At 40.0% G+C, this 18,347-nt stretch overlaps 1 protein-coding gene across 3 annotated transcripts in view; it reads left to right on the forward strand.

The window, feature by feature from the left end:
* The window catches only part of PRKD1 (protein kinase D1), a 637,423-nt gene that overhangs the window by 149,618 nt on the left and 469,458 nt on the right, over positions 1 to 18,347 (forward strand). For all 3 annotated transcript variants that reach the window (XM_063609299.1, XM_063609300.1, XM_063609298.1), the window contains exon 2: positions 8,032 to 8,109. In XM_063609299.1, the coding sequence (XP_063465369.1) occupies positions 8,077 to 8,109 (33 nt within the window). In that variant the 5' untranslated portion in view covers positions 8,032 to 8,076. The remainder of the gene's footprint in view (positions 1 to 8,031; positions 8,110 to 18,347) is intronic.

Here is an 18,347-nt window from a genome sequence, read left to right on the forward strand (position 1 = left end):
AGCAAGCTGTGTCTTCAGAGCAATATGTGGATGTTTTGTGATGCGGGAAACATGGAATAACAGGATGCTGAATCTTGGGCAGTCTGGTCGTGAGTTCCTTACCTTCTTTGTTTAGGGACTTTCTCACAACATATGGTAGGTATCATCTTTTTAGAGATATTTGAAAACTTAGCAGATTCTGCTAGCTCTTTTGGGCCCTAGGTGATGAGGCATAGTGTTATCAGTCAGTCCAAGAATATCCTTCTCTCCCCCGACTTTTTTTTTTTTTTACAATAACCAAATTAAGAGCATTCAAATTGACATCCACAATGCAACCTCAAATGTATTTGTACTTTCACCAGTTCTCCTTGGCATGTGATAGGAACACTCCTTACTTAGTAGCAGCAAACATAGCCATGGGTCAAGACATTCTGCTTCATGGGGAAACTTTGTTTGCAGTTCCCATCAGTGATTCAGATGACATAAGCTTTCCACTCGTCAGTCAGCGTTAGCAGCAATTTCTGTGGCCATACGCTTCTCATAAAAGGTATGATGTTTGTGTTCACTGTCCATTTCAGTGCGTTTCTAGCAGCTAGTGACTGAGAGGGAAACATTCGTGTTCACTCTGAAGTGGTACTTCTCTCTGAAATACCATGAAAAAGAACGAGCCAATCCTATATTTTAACTATGTATTAGACATTTTTATTTGCATATACTAAATAAACGCATTTTACCTTTCTCTCATGAACTCATCTTCACAATTTTCCTATCTTGACTTGATCCCAGAATATTACTGGATGCATTGACCTAAAACACAGTCAATTTTGACTTTTTTTTTTTTTTTTTTTTGCCTTTAGGCTTTTTCTAGAAAGAGTTAATCAATATACATTTGATTCCATAGACACACGTTGTGACTTTATTTATTTGGCTTTTATTCAAAGTTGGTAGAGAAAATATTACATTGTCATTTTGCTTGCAAAGTGCTCCCTTGAGTTTCAAGTTTCATCGTGGGAGAAAAAAATGTTTATACAAAAAAACTTTTATGTGCCAATTTTTGGTCAATGAAAACTGAATTATGTTTATTTAATATACAAGTCAGCTGTTATTTTCCTTTCAAAAAAAAAAGCTTATTAGCAAACCTCTTTTCTTGACCTTTTTAGAACATCATTTCATGAGTATACGGGACGTCTGGAAGGGGCCAGCACTTGCTGTTCCTCTCAGCCACCCGTTCTTCTACAGAGTTTACACGATTGCCTCCAGTCCCATCTATAGAAATTTTTTGTGCAGGTTTACTATGTGTTATCTTTTACATAAACCATGCAACCCTTGACATTTTATTTCCCAATAGCCAGCTAGGTAGAAAAAGAATCAACTGTGATTTTAATTTTAATGAAGCAGAATTTACATTGTTTCCAGGCTGTCTGCCAACTTGCTATTTAGGAAAGTTAACCCAGATGCAGATTAATCAGTCTGTCTTTTTTCTTTTTTTATCACCAAAAATTCTCTTGTCAAGATCAGATGAAGGGTAATAATATACCCTTAATGGTTTTGCACAGTTCATTCCTGAACTTCAGTGAACAGGAACTAGCTGGTGTTTCCCAGAGGCCCTAAAGATCCCTTTTCTACCCTCACTCATGATCTACTTTAGTCAGACACTCTCCTGTCTCCTGTTCAACTTCTTTTTGTTGGCTTCAGCAAATCCATCAGTGGCTAACATGTGGCCTGTTGACCAAAATAGTTTCGGAAGCAAAATCTGACCTCATTGTAATAGGTCTCCCATCAAGCCATAAAAGTTGTTATTTTATTAAAAGTGTCTTGATGAATAGGTTGGAATTTTACGCTCTCACAGAACATTAGATTGCTACTTATGTTTCAGAATTTGCATCACTGATTCCTGTAGCCATCACATTTTATATTCTATCATGTCTCTGTTATTTAAAGATGTGTGTTTGTACATTGTGTATATACACACCACTAGAATATCATGACATCATACTGGGATACTAAAAGTTGGTGGTAAAACAGATGCAGATTATGGTACCTGCCCCCAGGTGTCTAATTAAAAAAGCAAGATGATAGTAGCATTGATAAATCTAGTATCTAATACAAAATCAAGAAGCAGAATAGCTCATCTCAGTCCAATATATGTTGATTCTTCTCTTACAAAAGAGTAAACAAAACTAATAGGTCCATTTCATGTCCTCTACCAAAACATAGATGGCCAGATTCATTCCACATTGCCTTTCTTGAACACCAGCCCCTCCCTGACTACCTCACATCTTTTCTACTTTAATAGGCAATTCCATGATAAGAACATTCGGGACCTGTTTGCCCTCTCATCCTTTCCCTGCCTTCCCCCTGCTCTGCATCAAGGCACACCAACCTCTGCGGCTGTGTTTCCCAGGCTCAGTGGCTACAAATAGATTATGGAGGAGGTGGTGGGGTGGAAGAAGCCAGGGTATCTCTTTTCTTCCCCTGCCTTCCAACAGCTTTATGAATCCAGCTCTTGGCAGGCAAACCAGCTATGGTTCCAGCTTCCACTAGCGCCAGTAACACTGCATTCACTCTTTATCCCTTCAGTCATGGGTCAGGTTGGCTTCTTGCTGTTAGGGGTCTTTGCATTGGCCCACTGTCCTCTCTTTGGTTTCTCAGCTCTTTCATCACCCAGGGAATCAATTTTCTCCATTAAAGTCTCTTTAACTACTCAGGTGGTTACTGTTTCCTGGCTAGACTCTATGATGATACACATAATTTCCTCAGTACATATGAAATAACCTTTCTGACTTTTGGGGCTTTAAAAAAAATCTCTGTAAAGACTAGAAATTATTCCATCACTCACAGAGGGCAAAGCCAAAAATATAACTGCCAGGGGGAAGTCCAAGAATGTGCCACTTTTTAATTCACTCTGATACATCTGTTGCCTTGCTCTATTTAGGATGTAATATATTTATTTAAAATAAATATTTCCTTGACAAAGATGGTTACAGTTAAGGAATCTCTGCTTTAAGAAAGCTCAAGAAGAGGAAATACTGCTTTTTACTTAATATTTTCTCTAATTAGACTTTACTGGTTGTTAGAATTTTTAAAAATATTTTTAAAAACGTTTACAAAGAATTATTTCAGTCATTTGTGAAATAGAAAAAAATCAAGCAACATACAACATTTTGCATTATTTTTCTCTGGCTAACTAGTATAAAATACAAAACTAGTAACAATAAATATAGCTTCCCAAGTTTCCCACTGCATTTCAAATGAATCAATGACTTAGAGTAGAGTCCTTTAAACTTTGCTACAGTTGACATTAAATATTGAGTTTCAATACATTTTCTCTTGATGTTGTTTGTCTGTTTTGCAATAAGATGCCAGAAATCTTATAAAATAAGCAAGAAGATGGGGGGAAAGTGTCATGCTTTCTGGTTCATGCTCTGTATTCCTCCTGAAATAAATGATGAAGGGATCCAAGGAGAACATGGCACTGATGGAGAAGCCATAGATATGACGTGGAAATAAAATAATCAGAATCCTAAATAACTTTTATGTCTATTTAAAATTTCAATTTTCCTATTTTCTTTATTTCTAAAAGAAAAACTCTAAGCTTAGCTTTTTATTAATTACCACACTGCTTTTATAAAGAATGAATGTTAATGCCTGTATTAGTCAGGATTCTCTAAAGGGACAGAACTAATAGGATATATGTATATAAAAAGGGGAGTTTATTAGGAGAATTGACTCACACAATCAAAAGCTAAAGTCCCATGATATGCCGTCTACAAGTTGAAGAGCAAGGAAGCAAATGGTGGATCAGTCCTTGTCCCAAAACCTCAAAAGTAGGGAAGCCAACAGTGCAGCCTTCAGTCTGTGGCCAAAGGCCCAAGGGACCCTGGAAAACCACTGGTGTAAGTCCAAGAGTCCAAAAGCTGAAGAATTTGAAATCTGATGTTCAAGGGCAGGAAGCACCCAGCATGGGAGAAAAATGAAGGCCTGAAGACTTAGCAAGTCAAGTCCTTCCAACTTCTGCCTGCTTTATTCTAGCTGTGCTGGCAGCTGATTTGATGGTGCCCACCAAGTGGAGGATTGGTCTGTCTCTCCCAGTCCACTGACTCAGATGTTAATCTCTTTTGGCAACACCCTCACAGATATACCCAGGAACAATACTTTGCATCCTTCAGTCCAATCAAGTTGACAATATTAACCATCACAAGTCCACTCCTTGTCAATTTGAACCCATATGCAGCTCCTGAAATCATACATAATCTTCAAATGAAGACAATAATAAGGTCATAATTATGCCTAACATAATATGGCTATCCTTCGTACAACCAGAAGCATACTAATCCTTAACCTAAATGCTATTTCATAAAATTAACAACACTTAAATGCTGATATGAAGTCAGTAAATCTTATGTCACATGATAAAGGAAAAAGGAAATAAAATGAAGCTATTTTCTTAGTACAAGTGTATACATGCGCAAACATATTCTTAACAAAATAAGTAGGAAATATTCATGACAATTACGGTGCTCGTTTCTGCAACTTGTCACGTGGCCATAGCTGGTATTGATGACTACCTTCTTCTACCACCCATTCTGTATTCCCTTTGCCTTCAGCAAGCACCTCAGCAGGTCATGGTTTTTTACCTAGTGGAGTGACCCAAACCTTTTCTGAAGGGTCTGGGCCATTTATAGTCCTGCCTGGATTGGACTGTTGTAGTTTCCTATTGACCTTAATCACAGGTCATGGTAATACTAAGAGATGCCCTAAAGGATCTCCTGAATTCCACGCATACTCTTTCTTACCTCCATTGTGGAGAAGTAGACTGATTTCATCTTGATATTTGGGTCAATCACTCCAGCCAACACTGTAGCTCACTTCTTAGCCTGTTTACTCAGAGGTAGGAGGAGCCCAAAGTGTCCAGGTGGCAATCTTAACTTCCAGTTTAATGGAATAATTGTTGTGTCTCCTGGTGGTAGCATTCCTCCCTCTGGAGCTAAGACCTCCAGGCCAGCAGAACCTAATGTCACAGGAACAGGAAGCAAAAATTTTGCCTGTGGGTCACTAGAGGTGATGGTGAGTGGTGCTACTTCCACTTCCACCCCTTGATTCCTGGACCCATGAATCCTATTCAAGAAACAGTACCATATATTGGACATTGATTCAGAGCATACACAGCCTTCTGGAGAGCTTTGTCCCAGCCCTGCAAAGTATTGTCACCTAGTTGGCATTGTAATTGTGACTTCAAAAGACCGTTCCACCATTCTATCAATCCAGCTGCTTCAGGTTGATGGGGAACATGGTAAGACCAGTGAATTCCATGAGCATGAGCCCACTGCTGCATTTATTTCTCCATAAAGTGAGTGCCTTGGTCGGAGGCAATGCTGTGTGGAATACCATGACAGTGGATAAGGCATTCTGTGAGTCCACAGATGGCAGTCTTGGCAGAAGCATTGCGTGCAAGCTATGCAAACCCATATCCAGAATAAGCATTTATTCTGGTGAGGACAAACAGCCGCCTTTTCCATGATGCAAGAGGTCCAGTATAATCAACCTGCCACCAAATGGCTGGCTAAACACCCCAAAGAATTGTGCCGTATTGAGGACTCAGTTGTTGGTCTCTGCTGCTGCTGGAAAATTGGGCATTCACTGGTGGCCATAGCCAGGTCAGCCTTGGTGAGTGAAAGTCCATGTTGCTGAGCTCATGCATAACCTCCATTCCTACTACCATGGCCACTTTGTTAATGGGCCCATTGGGTGATGACAGGGGTGACTAGGGAAAGAGGCTGAGTGGTGTCCACGGAATGAATCATCCTATCCACTTGATTATTAAAATCCTCCTCTGCTGAGGTCACCTGTTCGTGAGCACTCACATGAAATACAAATATCTTCAGTTTTTGACCACTCAAAGAGGTCCATCCACATAGCTCTTCCCCAAATTTCTTTGTCACCAATTTTCCAATCATGCTTCTTCAAAGTCCCTGACCTTCCAGCCAAACCAGTGAATACAGCTCATGAATCAGTATATAATCACACATCTGGCTATTTCTCCTTCCAAGCAAAGTACACAACCAGGTGCACTGTCTGAGTTCTGTCCACTGGGAAGATTTCTCTTCTCCACTGTCCTTCAGGGATGTCCTAGATAGGGGCTGTGGTGCTACAGCTGTCCACTTTCAGGTGTTGCCTGCATATTGTTCAGAACCATCTGTGAACCAGGCCCTAGTCTTCTATTCCTGTCAATTGATCATAGGGAACTCCCCATGAGGCCATTGGTGCAGGCTGGGGGAAGGAAGGCAGGGTGGCAGGAGTGGGGAACATGGGCGTTTAAGCCACTTCCTCATGTAACTTACTTGTGCCATCAGGACCTGCTCGAGCCTGATCACATATATACCACTTCCATCTGATGATGGAATGCTGCTGTGCATGCCCCACTTCATGGCTAGATAGGTCAGAAGGCACTCAGTTCATGATAGGCAGTTTAGGTCATATGGTGACTTGATGACCCATAGTCAAACATTCAATTACTAGCAAAGCCCAGTGACAGGCTCAGAGCTGTCTCTTAATAGGAGAGTAGTTATATGCAGAAGATGGCAGAGCTTTGCTCCAAAATCCTACAGGCCTCCGCTGTGATTCACCTGTGAAAGGCCTACCAGGGCTCCAAATAGCATCCCTATTTACCTCTGACCTCAAGCTCCATTGGATCTGCTGGGTCATATGGCCCAAGTGGCAGAGCAGCTTGCCCAGCAGCCTGGACCTGTTGCAGAGCCTTCTCTTGTTGTGGACCCCACTCAAGCCTTTCCAGTCACTCAATAAATGGGCCAGCGTAACACACCAAAATAAGGAATGTGTTGCCTGCAAAATCCAAAGAGGCCCACTAGGCATTATGCCTCTTTCTTGGTTGTAGGAGGGACCAAATGCAACAACTTATCCTTCCCGTTAGAAGGAATATCTCAACAGGCCCCACACCATTGGACCCCTAGAAATTTTACTAAGCTAGAAGGCCCTGAATTTTAGTTGGATTCATTTTCCATCTCCTGGCACACAAATGTCTCACCAATAAGTCCAGTGTGTTTACTACTTCTTGCTCACTGGATCCAATCAACATAATGTCATCAATGTAATGGAATAGTGTGATATCTTGTGGAAGTGAAAAGTGATCAAGATCTCTCTGAACAAGATTATGACACAAAGCTGGAGAGTTGATATACCCCTGAGATAGGACAGTGAAGGTATATTGCTGGCCTTGCCAGCTGAATGCAAATTGCTTCTGGTGGGCCTTATAGACACAAATAGAGAAAAAGCCATTTGCTAAATCAATGGCTGCATACCAGGTACCAAGAGATGTGTTAATTTGCTCAAGCAATAAAACCACATCTGGTACAGCAGCTGCAATTGGAGTCACCACTTGGTTAAACTTATGATAATCCATTGTCATTATCCAAGATCCATCTGTCTTCTGCACAGGCCAAATAGGAGAGTTGAATGGGGATATGGTGGGAATAACCACCCCTGTGTCTTTCGAGTCTTTGATGGTGGCACTAATCTCTGCAATCCCTTCAAGGGTGCAGTATTGGTTTTGATTTACTATTATTCTAGGTAGAGGCAGCTCTAATGGCTTCTATTTGGCCTTTCCCACCATAACAGCCCTCACCCTACCAGTCAGGGAGCCAATGTAGGGATTCTTCCAGCTGCTGCTAAGTGTGTCTATGCCAGTTATGCATTCTGACAGGGGTGGGAATTCTGGCACTGGGGAAATGACCACAGGATGAGTCCAAGGACACACTGGATCCACTGTAAGTTGGACCTGAGCTAAAACTCTGTTAATTACCTAACCTCCATAAGTCCCTACCTTAACAGGAGGACCAAAATAAGGATGTATCCCCATTCAAATCTGAACTTGAATTGTATCTCCCAGAATTCCTACGTGTTGTGGGAGGGACCCAGGGGGAGGTAATTGGATCCTGGGGTCTGGTCTTTCCCGTGCTATTCTTGTGATAGTGAATAAATCTCATGAGATATGATGGGTTTATCAGGGGTTTCTGTTTTTGCTTTTTCCCCCAGGTTCTCTCGCTGCCATGATGTAAGAAGTGCCTTTCACTTCTCACCATGATTCTGAGCCCTCCCCAGCCATGTGGAACTGTAAGTCCAATTAAACCTCTTTTTCTTCCCAGTCTCAGGTATGTCTTTATCAGCAGTGTGAAAATAGATTAATTCAGTAAATTGGTACCAGTAGAGTGGGTTGTTGCTGAAAACATACCCAAAATTTTGGAAGGTCGTTACCCAGTTTGAACAGTTGGAACAGTTTGGAAGGCTCAGAAGACAGGAAAATGTGACCAAGTTTGGAACATCCTAGAGACTTGTTGAATGGCTTTGACAAAAATGCTGATAGTGATATGAACAATAAGGTGCAGGCTGAGGTGGTCTCAGATGGAGATGGAGAGCTTGTTGGGAACTGGAGCAAAGGTGACTTTTGTTATGTTTTAACAAAGAGACTGGCGACATTTTGCCCCTGCCCTAGAAATTTGTGAAACTTTGAACTTGAGAGATATGATTTAGGGTATCTGGCAGAAGAAATTTCTAAGCACCAAAGCATTCAAGAGGTGACTCGGGTACTGTTAAAAGCATTCCATTTTAAAAGGGAAACAGAGCATAAAAGTTCAAAAATTTGCAGCCTGACCATGTATTAGAATAGAAAAACCCATTTTTTGAGGAGAAATTCAAGACAGCTGCAGAAATTTGCATAAGTAGCAAGGAACCTAATGTGAATCCCAAAGACCATGGGGAAAATGTCTCCAAGCCATGTCAGAGACTTTCACGGCAGCCTCTTGCATCGCAGGCCAGAGACCCAGGGGGAAAAAGTTATTTTGTGGGCTGGCCCCAGGGTCCTCGTGCTGTGTGCAGCCTAGGGACTTGGTACCCTGTGTCCCAGCCACTCCAGGTGGAAGCCTCAAGCCTTGGCAGTTTCCACATGTTGTTGAGCCTGTGGGGGAACAGAAGTCAATAATTAAGGTTTGGAAACCTCAGATTTCAGAAGACTTCAGATGTATGGAAATGCCTGGTTGCCCAGGCAAAAGTTTGCTGCAGGGGCGGGCCCCTGATGGAGAGGGGAGTGCGGACGGGAAATGTAGGGTTGTAGCCCCCACACAGAGTTCCTACTAGGGCACTGCCTAGAGGAGCTGTGAGAAGGGGGTCGCCGTCCTCCAGACCCCAGAAATGTAGATACACCAACAGCTTGCACTGTGCACCTGGAAAAGCCACAGACACTCAGCACCGGTCCGTGAAAGCAGCCAGGAGGGAGGCTGTACCCTACAAAGTCACAGGGCCGAAGCTGCCCAACACCATGGGAACCCACCTCTTGCATCAACTTGACCTGGATGTGAGACCTGGGGTCAAAAGAGGTCATTTTGAAGCTTTAAAATCTGGCTGTCCTGCTGGATTCCAGACTTGCAAGGGCCCTGTGACTCCCTTGTTTTGGCCAATTTCTCCCATTTGGAATGGCTGTATTTACCCAATACCTATATCCCCATGGTATCTAGGAAGTAACTAGCTTGTTTTTTATTTTACAGGCTCATAGGCAGAAGGGACTTTTGGATTACTACTGAAATGAGTTAAGATTTTGGGGGCCTGTTGGGAAGGCATGATTGGTTTTGAAATGTGAGGACATAAGATTGGAAGGGGCAGGGGTGGAATAATATGGTTTGGCTGTGTCCCCATTCAAATATGAATTTGAATTGTATCTCCCAGAATTCCTACGTGTTGTGGGAGGGACCCAGGGGGAGATAATTTAATCATGGCGGTTGGTCTTTCCCATGCTATTCTGGTGATAGTGAATAAGCCTCACGAGATCTGATGGGTTTATCACGGGTTTCTGCTTTTGCTTCTTCCTCATTTTCTCTTGCTGACATGATGTAAGAAGTACCTTTCACCTCCTGCCATGATTCTGTGGCTTTCCCAGCCATGTGGAACTGTAAGTCCTCTTTTTCTTCCCAGTCTCAAGTATGTCTTTATCAGTAACATGAAAATGGACTAATACAATAGCACAAAGTACAACAGATTTGTTATAGCTTAAGACTAGTTTCACAAATCCTTTTTCCAATTAATTAAAACTTTGCAGAGGAAATAAACAGTGATTTTTACCATTCAATCAGTTTGCACACAGAAAGAGAGGGACAGGAAAGCATTGCCTGAGGCGGGGTGGGGAAGGTGAGGTGCTGAGAGAGGCCAGAGAGAGACCTACCCATTGCAGGGACACTAAAAAGTGCAGGTGGCTACTTGTCAATAGTGAACGGATCTTTTCCAGCAGTCCCATCAGCATTCAAGTTTCCCCTTTTTGGTGAAGAAAAAGCTCCCTATGTCCCACGATCCTGTTCATGCCAATTCTATCACCTAGAGCTGTCAGCAAAGAGTGCAAGGCAGATTATTTCAAACAGAATAGCAATTTAATTCAGTCCCAGCTATTTATCTTTGTTTTTATTGCATTTGCTTTTGGGATCTTGGTCATGAAATCTTTGCCTAAGCCAATGTCTAGAAGGGTTTTTCCAGTGTTATCGCCTAAAATTTTTATAGTTCCAGGTCTTAGATTTAAGTCCTTAATCCATCTTTAGTTGATTTTTGTATAAGGTGAGAGATGAGGATGCAATTTCTTTTTTTTTTTTTTTTTTTTTTTTGAGACGGAGTCTTGCTCTGTCACTCAGGCTGGAGTGCAGTGGCACAATCTTGGCTCACTGCAAGCTCCGCCTCCTGGGTTCATGCCATTCTCCTGCCTCAGCCTCTCCGAGTAGCTGGGACTACAGGTGCCCGCCACCACGCCCGGCTAATTTTTTTTGTATTTTTAGTAGAGACGGGGTTTCACCATGGTCTCGATCTCCTGACCTCATGATCCGCCCGCCTCGGCCTCCCAAAGTGCTGGGATTACAAGCGTGAGCCACCGTGCCTGGCCGAGGATGCAGTTTCATTCTCCTACATGTAGCTAGCCAATTATCCCACCACCATTTGTTGAAAAGGGTGTCCTTTCCCCACTTATGTTTGTGTTTGCTTTGTCAAAGATCAGTTGACTGTAAGCATTTGGGTTTATTTCTGGGTCCTCTATTCTGTTCCATTGGTCTATGTGCCTATTTTTATACCAGTACCATGCTGTTTTGGTGACTATGGCCTTATAGTATAGTTTGAAATCAGGTAGTGTGATGCCTCCAGATTTGTTCTTTTTACTTAGTCTTGCTTTGGCTATGAGGGCTTTTTTTGTGGGGGTGGGGTGGTTCCATATAAAGTTTAGAATTATTTTTCTAATTCTATGAAGAATGGTGGTGGTATTTTGATGGGAATTGTGTTGAATTTGTAGATTGCTTTTGGCAGTATGGGCATTTTCACAATATTGATTCTGCCCATCCATGAGCATGTGTTTCCATTTGTTTGTATTGTCTATGATTTCTTTCAGCAGTGTTTTGTAGTTTTCCTTGTAGAGGTCTTTCAACTTCTTGGTTAGGTATATTCGTAAGTATTTTATTTTATTTTAGCAGCTATTGTAAAAGGGGTTGAGGTCTTGATTTTATTCTCCACTTGGTCGCTGTTGGCATATATAAGAGCTACTGGTTTTTGTACATTAATCTTGTATCCAGAAACTTTGCTAAATTCTTTTATCAGTTCTAGGAGCTTTCTGGAGGAGTCTTGAGGGTTTTTGAGATAAATGCTCTTGTCATCAGCAGACAGTGACAGTTTGACTTCCTCTTTACTGATTTAGATGGCTTTTATTTCTTTCTCTTGTCTGATTGCTCTGGCTAAGACTTCCAGTACTATGCTGAAGAGGAGTGGTGAGAGTGGGCATCTTTGTCTTGTTCCAGTTCTCAGAGGGAATGCTTTCCATTTTTCCCCATTCAGTGGGTTTGTCATAGGTGGCTTTTATTACATTGAGGCATGTCCCTTGTATGCTGATTTTGCTGTCAGTTTTAATCATAAAGGAATGCTGGATTTTGTCTAATGCTTTTTCTGCATCTATTGAGATAATCATGTGATTTTTGTTTTTAATTATGTTTATGTGGTGTGTCACATTTATTGACCGTCCTGCATCCCTGGCATGAAACCCACTTGATCATGGTGAATTATCTTTTTGATATGTTGTTGAATTCGGTTAGCTAGTATTTGGTTAAAAATTTTAGCATCTATGTTCATCAGGGATATTGGTCTGTAGTTTTCTTTTTTGGTTATGTCCTTTTTTGGTTTTGGTAGAGGAACAGTCAGGATAGTAAACAGACAACCCACAGAGTGGGAGAAAATCTTCACAATCTGTATATCTGACAAAGGACTAATATCTAGAATCTATAACAAACTCAAACATATCAGCAAGAAAAAAAATCCTATCAAAAAGAGGACTAAGGACATGAATAGACAATTCTCAAAAGAAGATATACAAATGGCCAAGAAACATGTAAACAATGCTCAACATTGCTAAAGATCAGGGAAATGCAAATCAAAACCACAATGTGATACCACCTTACTCCTGCAAGAATGGCCATAATCAAAAAATAAAAAAAAAAAATAGATGTTGGCATGAATATGGTCATCAGGGAACACTTCTACAGTGTTGGTAGTAATGTAAACTAGTACAGCCACTATGGAAAACTATATGGAGATTCCTTAAAGAACTAAAGTAGAACTACCATTTGATCCAGGAATCCCACCACTAGGTGTCTACCCAGAGGAAAAGAAGCCATTATACGAAAATAATACTTGCATAAGCATGTTTATAGCAGCACAATTCGCAATTGCAAGATCGTGGAACCAACTCAAATGCCCATCAGTCAATGAGTGGATAAAGAAACTGTGGTACATATATATGATGGAATACTACTTAGCCATAAAAGGAATGAATTATCGGCATTCACAGCGACCTGGATGATATTGGAGACTATTATTCTAAGTGAAGTAACTCAGGAATGGAAAACCAAACATCCTATGTTCTCACTGATATGTTGGAGCTAAGCTATGAGTATGCAAAGGCATAAAAATGAGACAACGGACTTTGGGGACTTGGGGAAAAGGGTGGAAGGGGGGCCAGGGATAAAAGACTACAAATAGGGTATGGTGTATACTGCTTGGGTGATGGGTGCACCAAAATCTCAAATCACCACTAAAGAACTTACTCACATAACCAAACACCACCTGAACCCCAATAACGTATGGAAAAGAAACAAAAACAACAACAACAACAACAAAGATAATATCAATTAATATCCCATAGCACCAAACCCATTCTTAGCCAAAAGGGACTTTGCCGAGAAGGACTTTACTGAGAGGGGCTTCTAACCCCTTAAATCTTAGGAGGGTCTCTAACCCTCCTAAGTTGGGCATCTAACCCAAGGTTGGTCAAGCGTTCTTGCCTTTTATTAAGAAGGGCCTCTAACTCACACTGTCTTAGGAGATACTCTAACTTCCCTAATTTGAGCCTCTAACCCAATCCCATTCTGTACCCAGTTATATGTAACCCAATTACCCAAAGTTATCCAATCAGTGCTACAGTCTATTTCCTTTGGGGTGGGGTATCGCCTCAGTATCGTCCCTTCAGGATTCACCAGAAAGATGTTACCAGACCTCACCACTTACCCAAAGTTAGCCTAGTGTCAAGGGCTTCCTTGGTATCGTCCCTTCCGTGGTTGCCAGAAAGATGTTACAGGAAAGGGGTTCCAATTCAGACCCCAAGAGAGGGTTCTCGGATCTCATGCAAGAAAGAATACAGGGTGAGTCCATAAAGTGGAAACAAGTTTATTAGGAAAGTAAAGGAATAAAAGAACGGCTACTCCATAGATGGAGCAGTTTCGAGGGCTGCTGGTTGCCCATTTTTATGGTTATTTCTTGATGATATGCTAAACAAGAGGTGGATCATTCATGCCTCCCCTTTTTAGATCACATAGGGTAACTTCCTGATGCTGCTATGGCATTTGTAAACTTTCATGGCCCTGGTGGTAGTGTAGCAGTAAGGACCAACAGAGGTCACTCTCATGGCCATCTTGGTTTTGGTGGGTTTTGGCTGGCTTCTTTATTGCAAGCTGTTTTATCAGCAAGGTCTTTATGACCTGTATTTGTATTGACCTCCTATCTCATCCTGTGACTTAGAATGTCTTAACCATCTGGGAATGCAGCCCAATAGATCTCAGCCTTATTTTACCCAAGTCTTATTCAAGATGGAGTTGCTCTGGTTCAACCATCTCTGACAATTAGATTGTGCCCATCCAGATTGAGGGTGAATCTGCCTCTCCCAGTCCATTGACTCAAATGTTAATCTCCTTTGGCAACACCCTCACAGACACACCCAGGAACAATACTTTGCATCCTTCAATCCAATCAAGTTGACACTCAATATTAACCACCACAGTATCATTTACCAAAGCCTGCCATAGGCTATATATCTTACTTGCCAATTTTTAATCTTTATTATAATTGATCAACTTAGACATTGTTATTTTTACTTTACAGATGGAAAAACTGAGACTCCGATGTAAATTAATTACTCAATATTATGTAGCATTTAAGTGGCAAAGCCAGGATTCAAGACAAGGTAGTGCCCTTCTCATCTCATTGAACTACTTCTCAGTTAAAAAAGCAAAGCAAATGGTACACATTTTTGAGCCAGAATTTTGTGTTCAGGACTCTGTTAGGATTTTTTTTAAGAGCTTGAAATAGAAAACAAAGTAGAAAACACACTACCTTGTGCCTGTAAGCATTTCGTTTTTCAACTTTGACCCTACTCAAAAGAGCTTAAAATTTAATGTGAGACATTAATGAGAATATCTGTCCCAGATAATAAACAGTAACAAGATAAATGGCAATTTACACTATAATTATGGATGTGTCAGAGTGGTGGAGATTATAGAAATAATCTCTGGAATAGTGGTATAGTGTTAATTAGGGATGTTTTTGTGAAAGAATTAAGTTACAAAAGATCCAAAAGATTATAGGAGATAGAGAGTGCCGAAAGAGAAAGCTAGGTGATTTGTTTCATCGAACTAGGGAAATAAATAATGAGTAAGAGAAATGGGTTGTAAGACAGATAAGTTTTAAAAGCTAAGTGGACCCAGCCAGGGCAACTGGCAAGAACATGAAATAAAAGGCAACCGGATGGAAAAAAATAAAATAATTATGAATAAATTTAACAAAATAATTATAAGACATACAACTTAAAAACTATAAAACATTGTTCTGAGAGAAATTTAAGAAGACCTAAACAAATAGAAAGATATCCTACGTTTATGGATCAGAAGACAATATTGTTAAGATAGCAATTCCCCTGAAATTAATCTACAAACTCAATGCAATCCATATCAAAATTCAGCCAGCTTCTAAGCTGATCCTAAAATTTATGTAGAAATTCAAGTTACCCAGAATAACCAAAATAATCTTAATAAAGGAAAAAAGGTGGAAGGTTCACATTAATTGATTTCAAAACTTAGTACATAGCTACAGTAATCGAGACAGTGTGGTACTGGTGTAAAGATGACATAGATAAATGGAACAGAACTGAGAGTTCAGAAATAATCCCTCACATTTACTGTCAATTGATTTTTGACCAGGTGCCAAGGCAATTCAATGAGGAAAAAATAATCTTTCAACAAGTGGTGCTGGGACAACTGCTCACAGACCACGTAACTGTCTATTGTCTTCCTCTTGGCCCAGTTCACACATTTCTAATACCTGCCTTATGCCTGTAGGCATTTGATTTTTCAACTTTGAACTAGTCCGACTAGACACCCAATACTTGAAATCTTTCTACAATTTCTCTGCTAAAAGATTTTAGCCTATTCCTGATCATGTCGTACAGCAGGGATCTCCCTTGTATTGAGCACCATTACTTAAAGCAGTATTTTTTTTACACAAAGAATTTTTAAAATATGTGATCATTTTTATTTTTCATACAAATTTCAGGATGATGCTTTTATTTAGAAAGTGGAAGTGAATAGAGATGCTAGGTGTCCTGTGATGCATGTGACAGTTTTACCCAATAGATAATTATGCTGCATGATTTACAAATATTCCATCAACATTCGTGTAGGGGGGAAAAAAGTTACAATTATCTGAGAGTCTAGAAAATAATTTTACAAATCACAACAAAAAGTATTTCTTCATAGTTATAAACTAAAAATTTCAAGAATGCAATGCTGTTTAAATCACAGGAATATTGCACTATGTTTTCTGAGACTTGTTCACCATTTCAGAAAATCATATCAGCGAAACAATGCCCCTTATTATAACTGAGTCACCAATATAACATACCAGTGCTATTTGGCACGTATCACTGCTGCATACAGACAGATAGTAAAGGAAACCTCAGACTCTTATGATTTAGAAATAATATTATTAAATTAGTGGTAATATACAAGATGCTGGGATTTAATTGAATTTTATTAATAAAGATTTATTTTTATATTTTATATTCTTGCCATTACGTATATTTTAAAGTTTTTATGAATAACAATGATGAGAAATCTAGATTATATAAGTTACATAAGGAAATTATTTATTTTGAGGGTTGCCTTTTTTCCCAGTGTTGACACAGATTCTGTCTCCGTCACAATGTTCCTATGGTTTCTTGTATTACTACTTCTTTTTGCAATACAACCTACCTCCCCTATAGATTATCAAAGGATATCGTCTCCTGGGTGCCAGAGATTGATTGTGAGCCTCAACATGTGGAGGAATTTTAAGGCAGGAGGTACGTTTTCAGAGATTCTTTGTCACTATCCCATCATAATATTGGGAATAATTTTGACGCTGCACTTATAAATAAGGCCCAACTCGTTTGTGCTAATATCATACTTCATCATTTTCTCTGTTTCCAAAGTCTGTAATTTGTCTTGGCATGTTATCCTTATTTCAATTAAGATTATTTCTTTTTTTTTCTTATAGACAGATAATTCTAGTCTGTTAGGACTTAGTTTTATTTAGTGATGACCTAGATATCTACTCTTTCATCTTCCTGAATTTCTTGTATTGAAGGGATTCTGAACTCCACTCTCTTAAATCCAGATGTATTCATTATAAGTAGGTGAAAGCTCTGTCTATATCATCAGTTCTCCTGGGATAGCTTTGTCTGAGCATTTACATATTGAAATACATATTATTTTATTATAAATTACTTTTTTATTCAATAACAGTGCCATGCTGAACCATAGTGGAGCTGAGACTTCTTTTCACTACTTATTGTCAGCTTCTGAACTGAACTGATGGAGTATAAGCATTCATGAGCTCTGTCCATGTTTTTATTCTCTCCTACCTTGGAGCCCAGAGCAGTCTCTGAGGTCTGGCCTAGCTCAACACCCAAGAGAGTCTATCCTTTATTTTCTCCTCTGCATAGTAAAATTCACAATTCCCTTAATCATTACTTTATATGACAGAGTTTCAACATAAAATACTTTTAATTCTATCTCTACAATGGCTTTGGAATCAAGCTCTTTATACTCCTTGATATTATTCTTAAGTTTCGTTTGAGTTATTTCAATAACTTGAGTTATTTCCATAACGTCCTAATTGATGTTTTCACCTTCTGCTCCTTCTCTTTCCGATTATTCTTCCACTAAGTCAAGGTTAACCCCTGAAATGCACATGTGGTCATGTAACCTTTCCTGCTCAAAGACCTGTAATATACATAAGCTCAAATTCCTTAGCCTTTTATTCATGACTTTCTCAAACCTGATTTTAAATAACTTTCTCAATATCATTTCCTTCAAGCTTTGCATATGACATTATGCTATATGGGTGGTTTGCAGCAACTTAATCACATTCACTGATTTCAAGTCTTTACAGCTTTGTTTAAGCAATTCTCTTTGCCTGGAATGATTTCTGCCTTTCTGTGGGAATCTCTGTCATCCTTTAAATGCACACTCAATTATGGCTTCTTTCCTGAATTTTTGCCTGAGTTTCAATCTGATTAATGTCTGCCACCTCTTAATTCTGAAGCCCCCTTTTACTTTTCTTACAGTACAATGATATCACATATATATTGCATATTTTTTACTTCCCCTATAAAAATCCAAGTTACTTAGTGAGGCAACATGACATAGAACTAAGAATGTGAACTCTGGAGCCAGATCTTTTACCTCTGAACCTGGACTCAAACTCCTACTAGCTATGTCTGTCTCTAAGATATATTAAGTATGTCTTTTTATTCTGATACTTGGACAACTGGGATCTTACCGACCCTGGGGAGACTTCCTCTCCTAGAGCCAGCCAATTCCTTTTCTATGAGCATGACTGTCATATACAAACTAACCAGTCCATAGCCCATACGTTTTCCCACCTCCTCTATCAAGTTCTTCAACTCTGGACCAATATTCCCCTGCCCTAATCACACCAGGACCAGGTATCAGGCAACTCCAGACAGCCACTGCACC

Source organism: Symphalangus syndactylus, chromosome 9, assembly GCF_028878055.3.
Source record: "Symphalangus syndactylus isolate Jambi chromosome 9, NHGRI_mSymSyn1-v2.1_pri, whole genome shotgun sequence".
NCBI lineage: Eukaryota > Metazoa > Chordata > Mammalia > Primates > Hylobatidae > Symphalangus > Symphalangus syndactylus.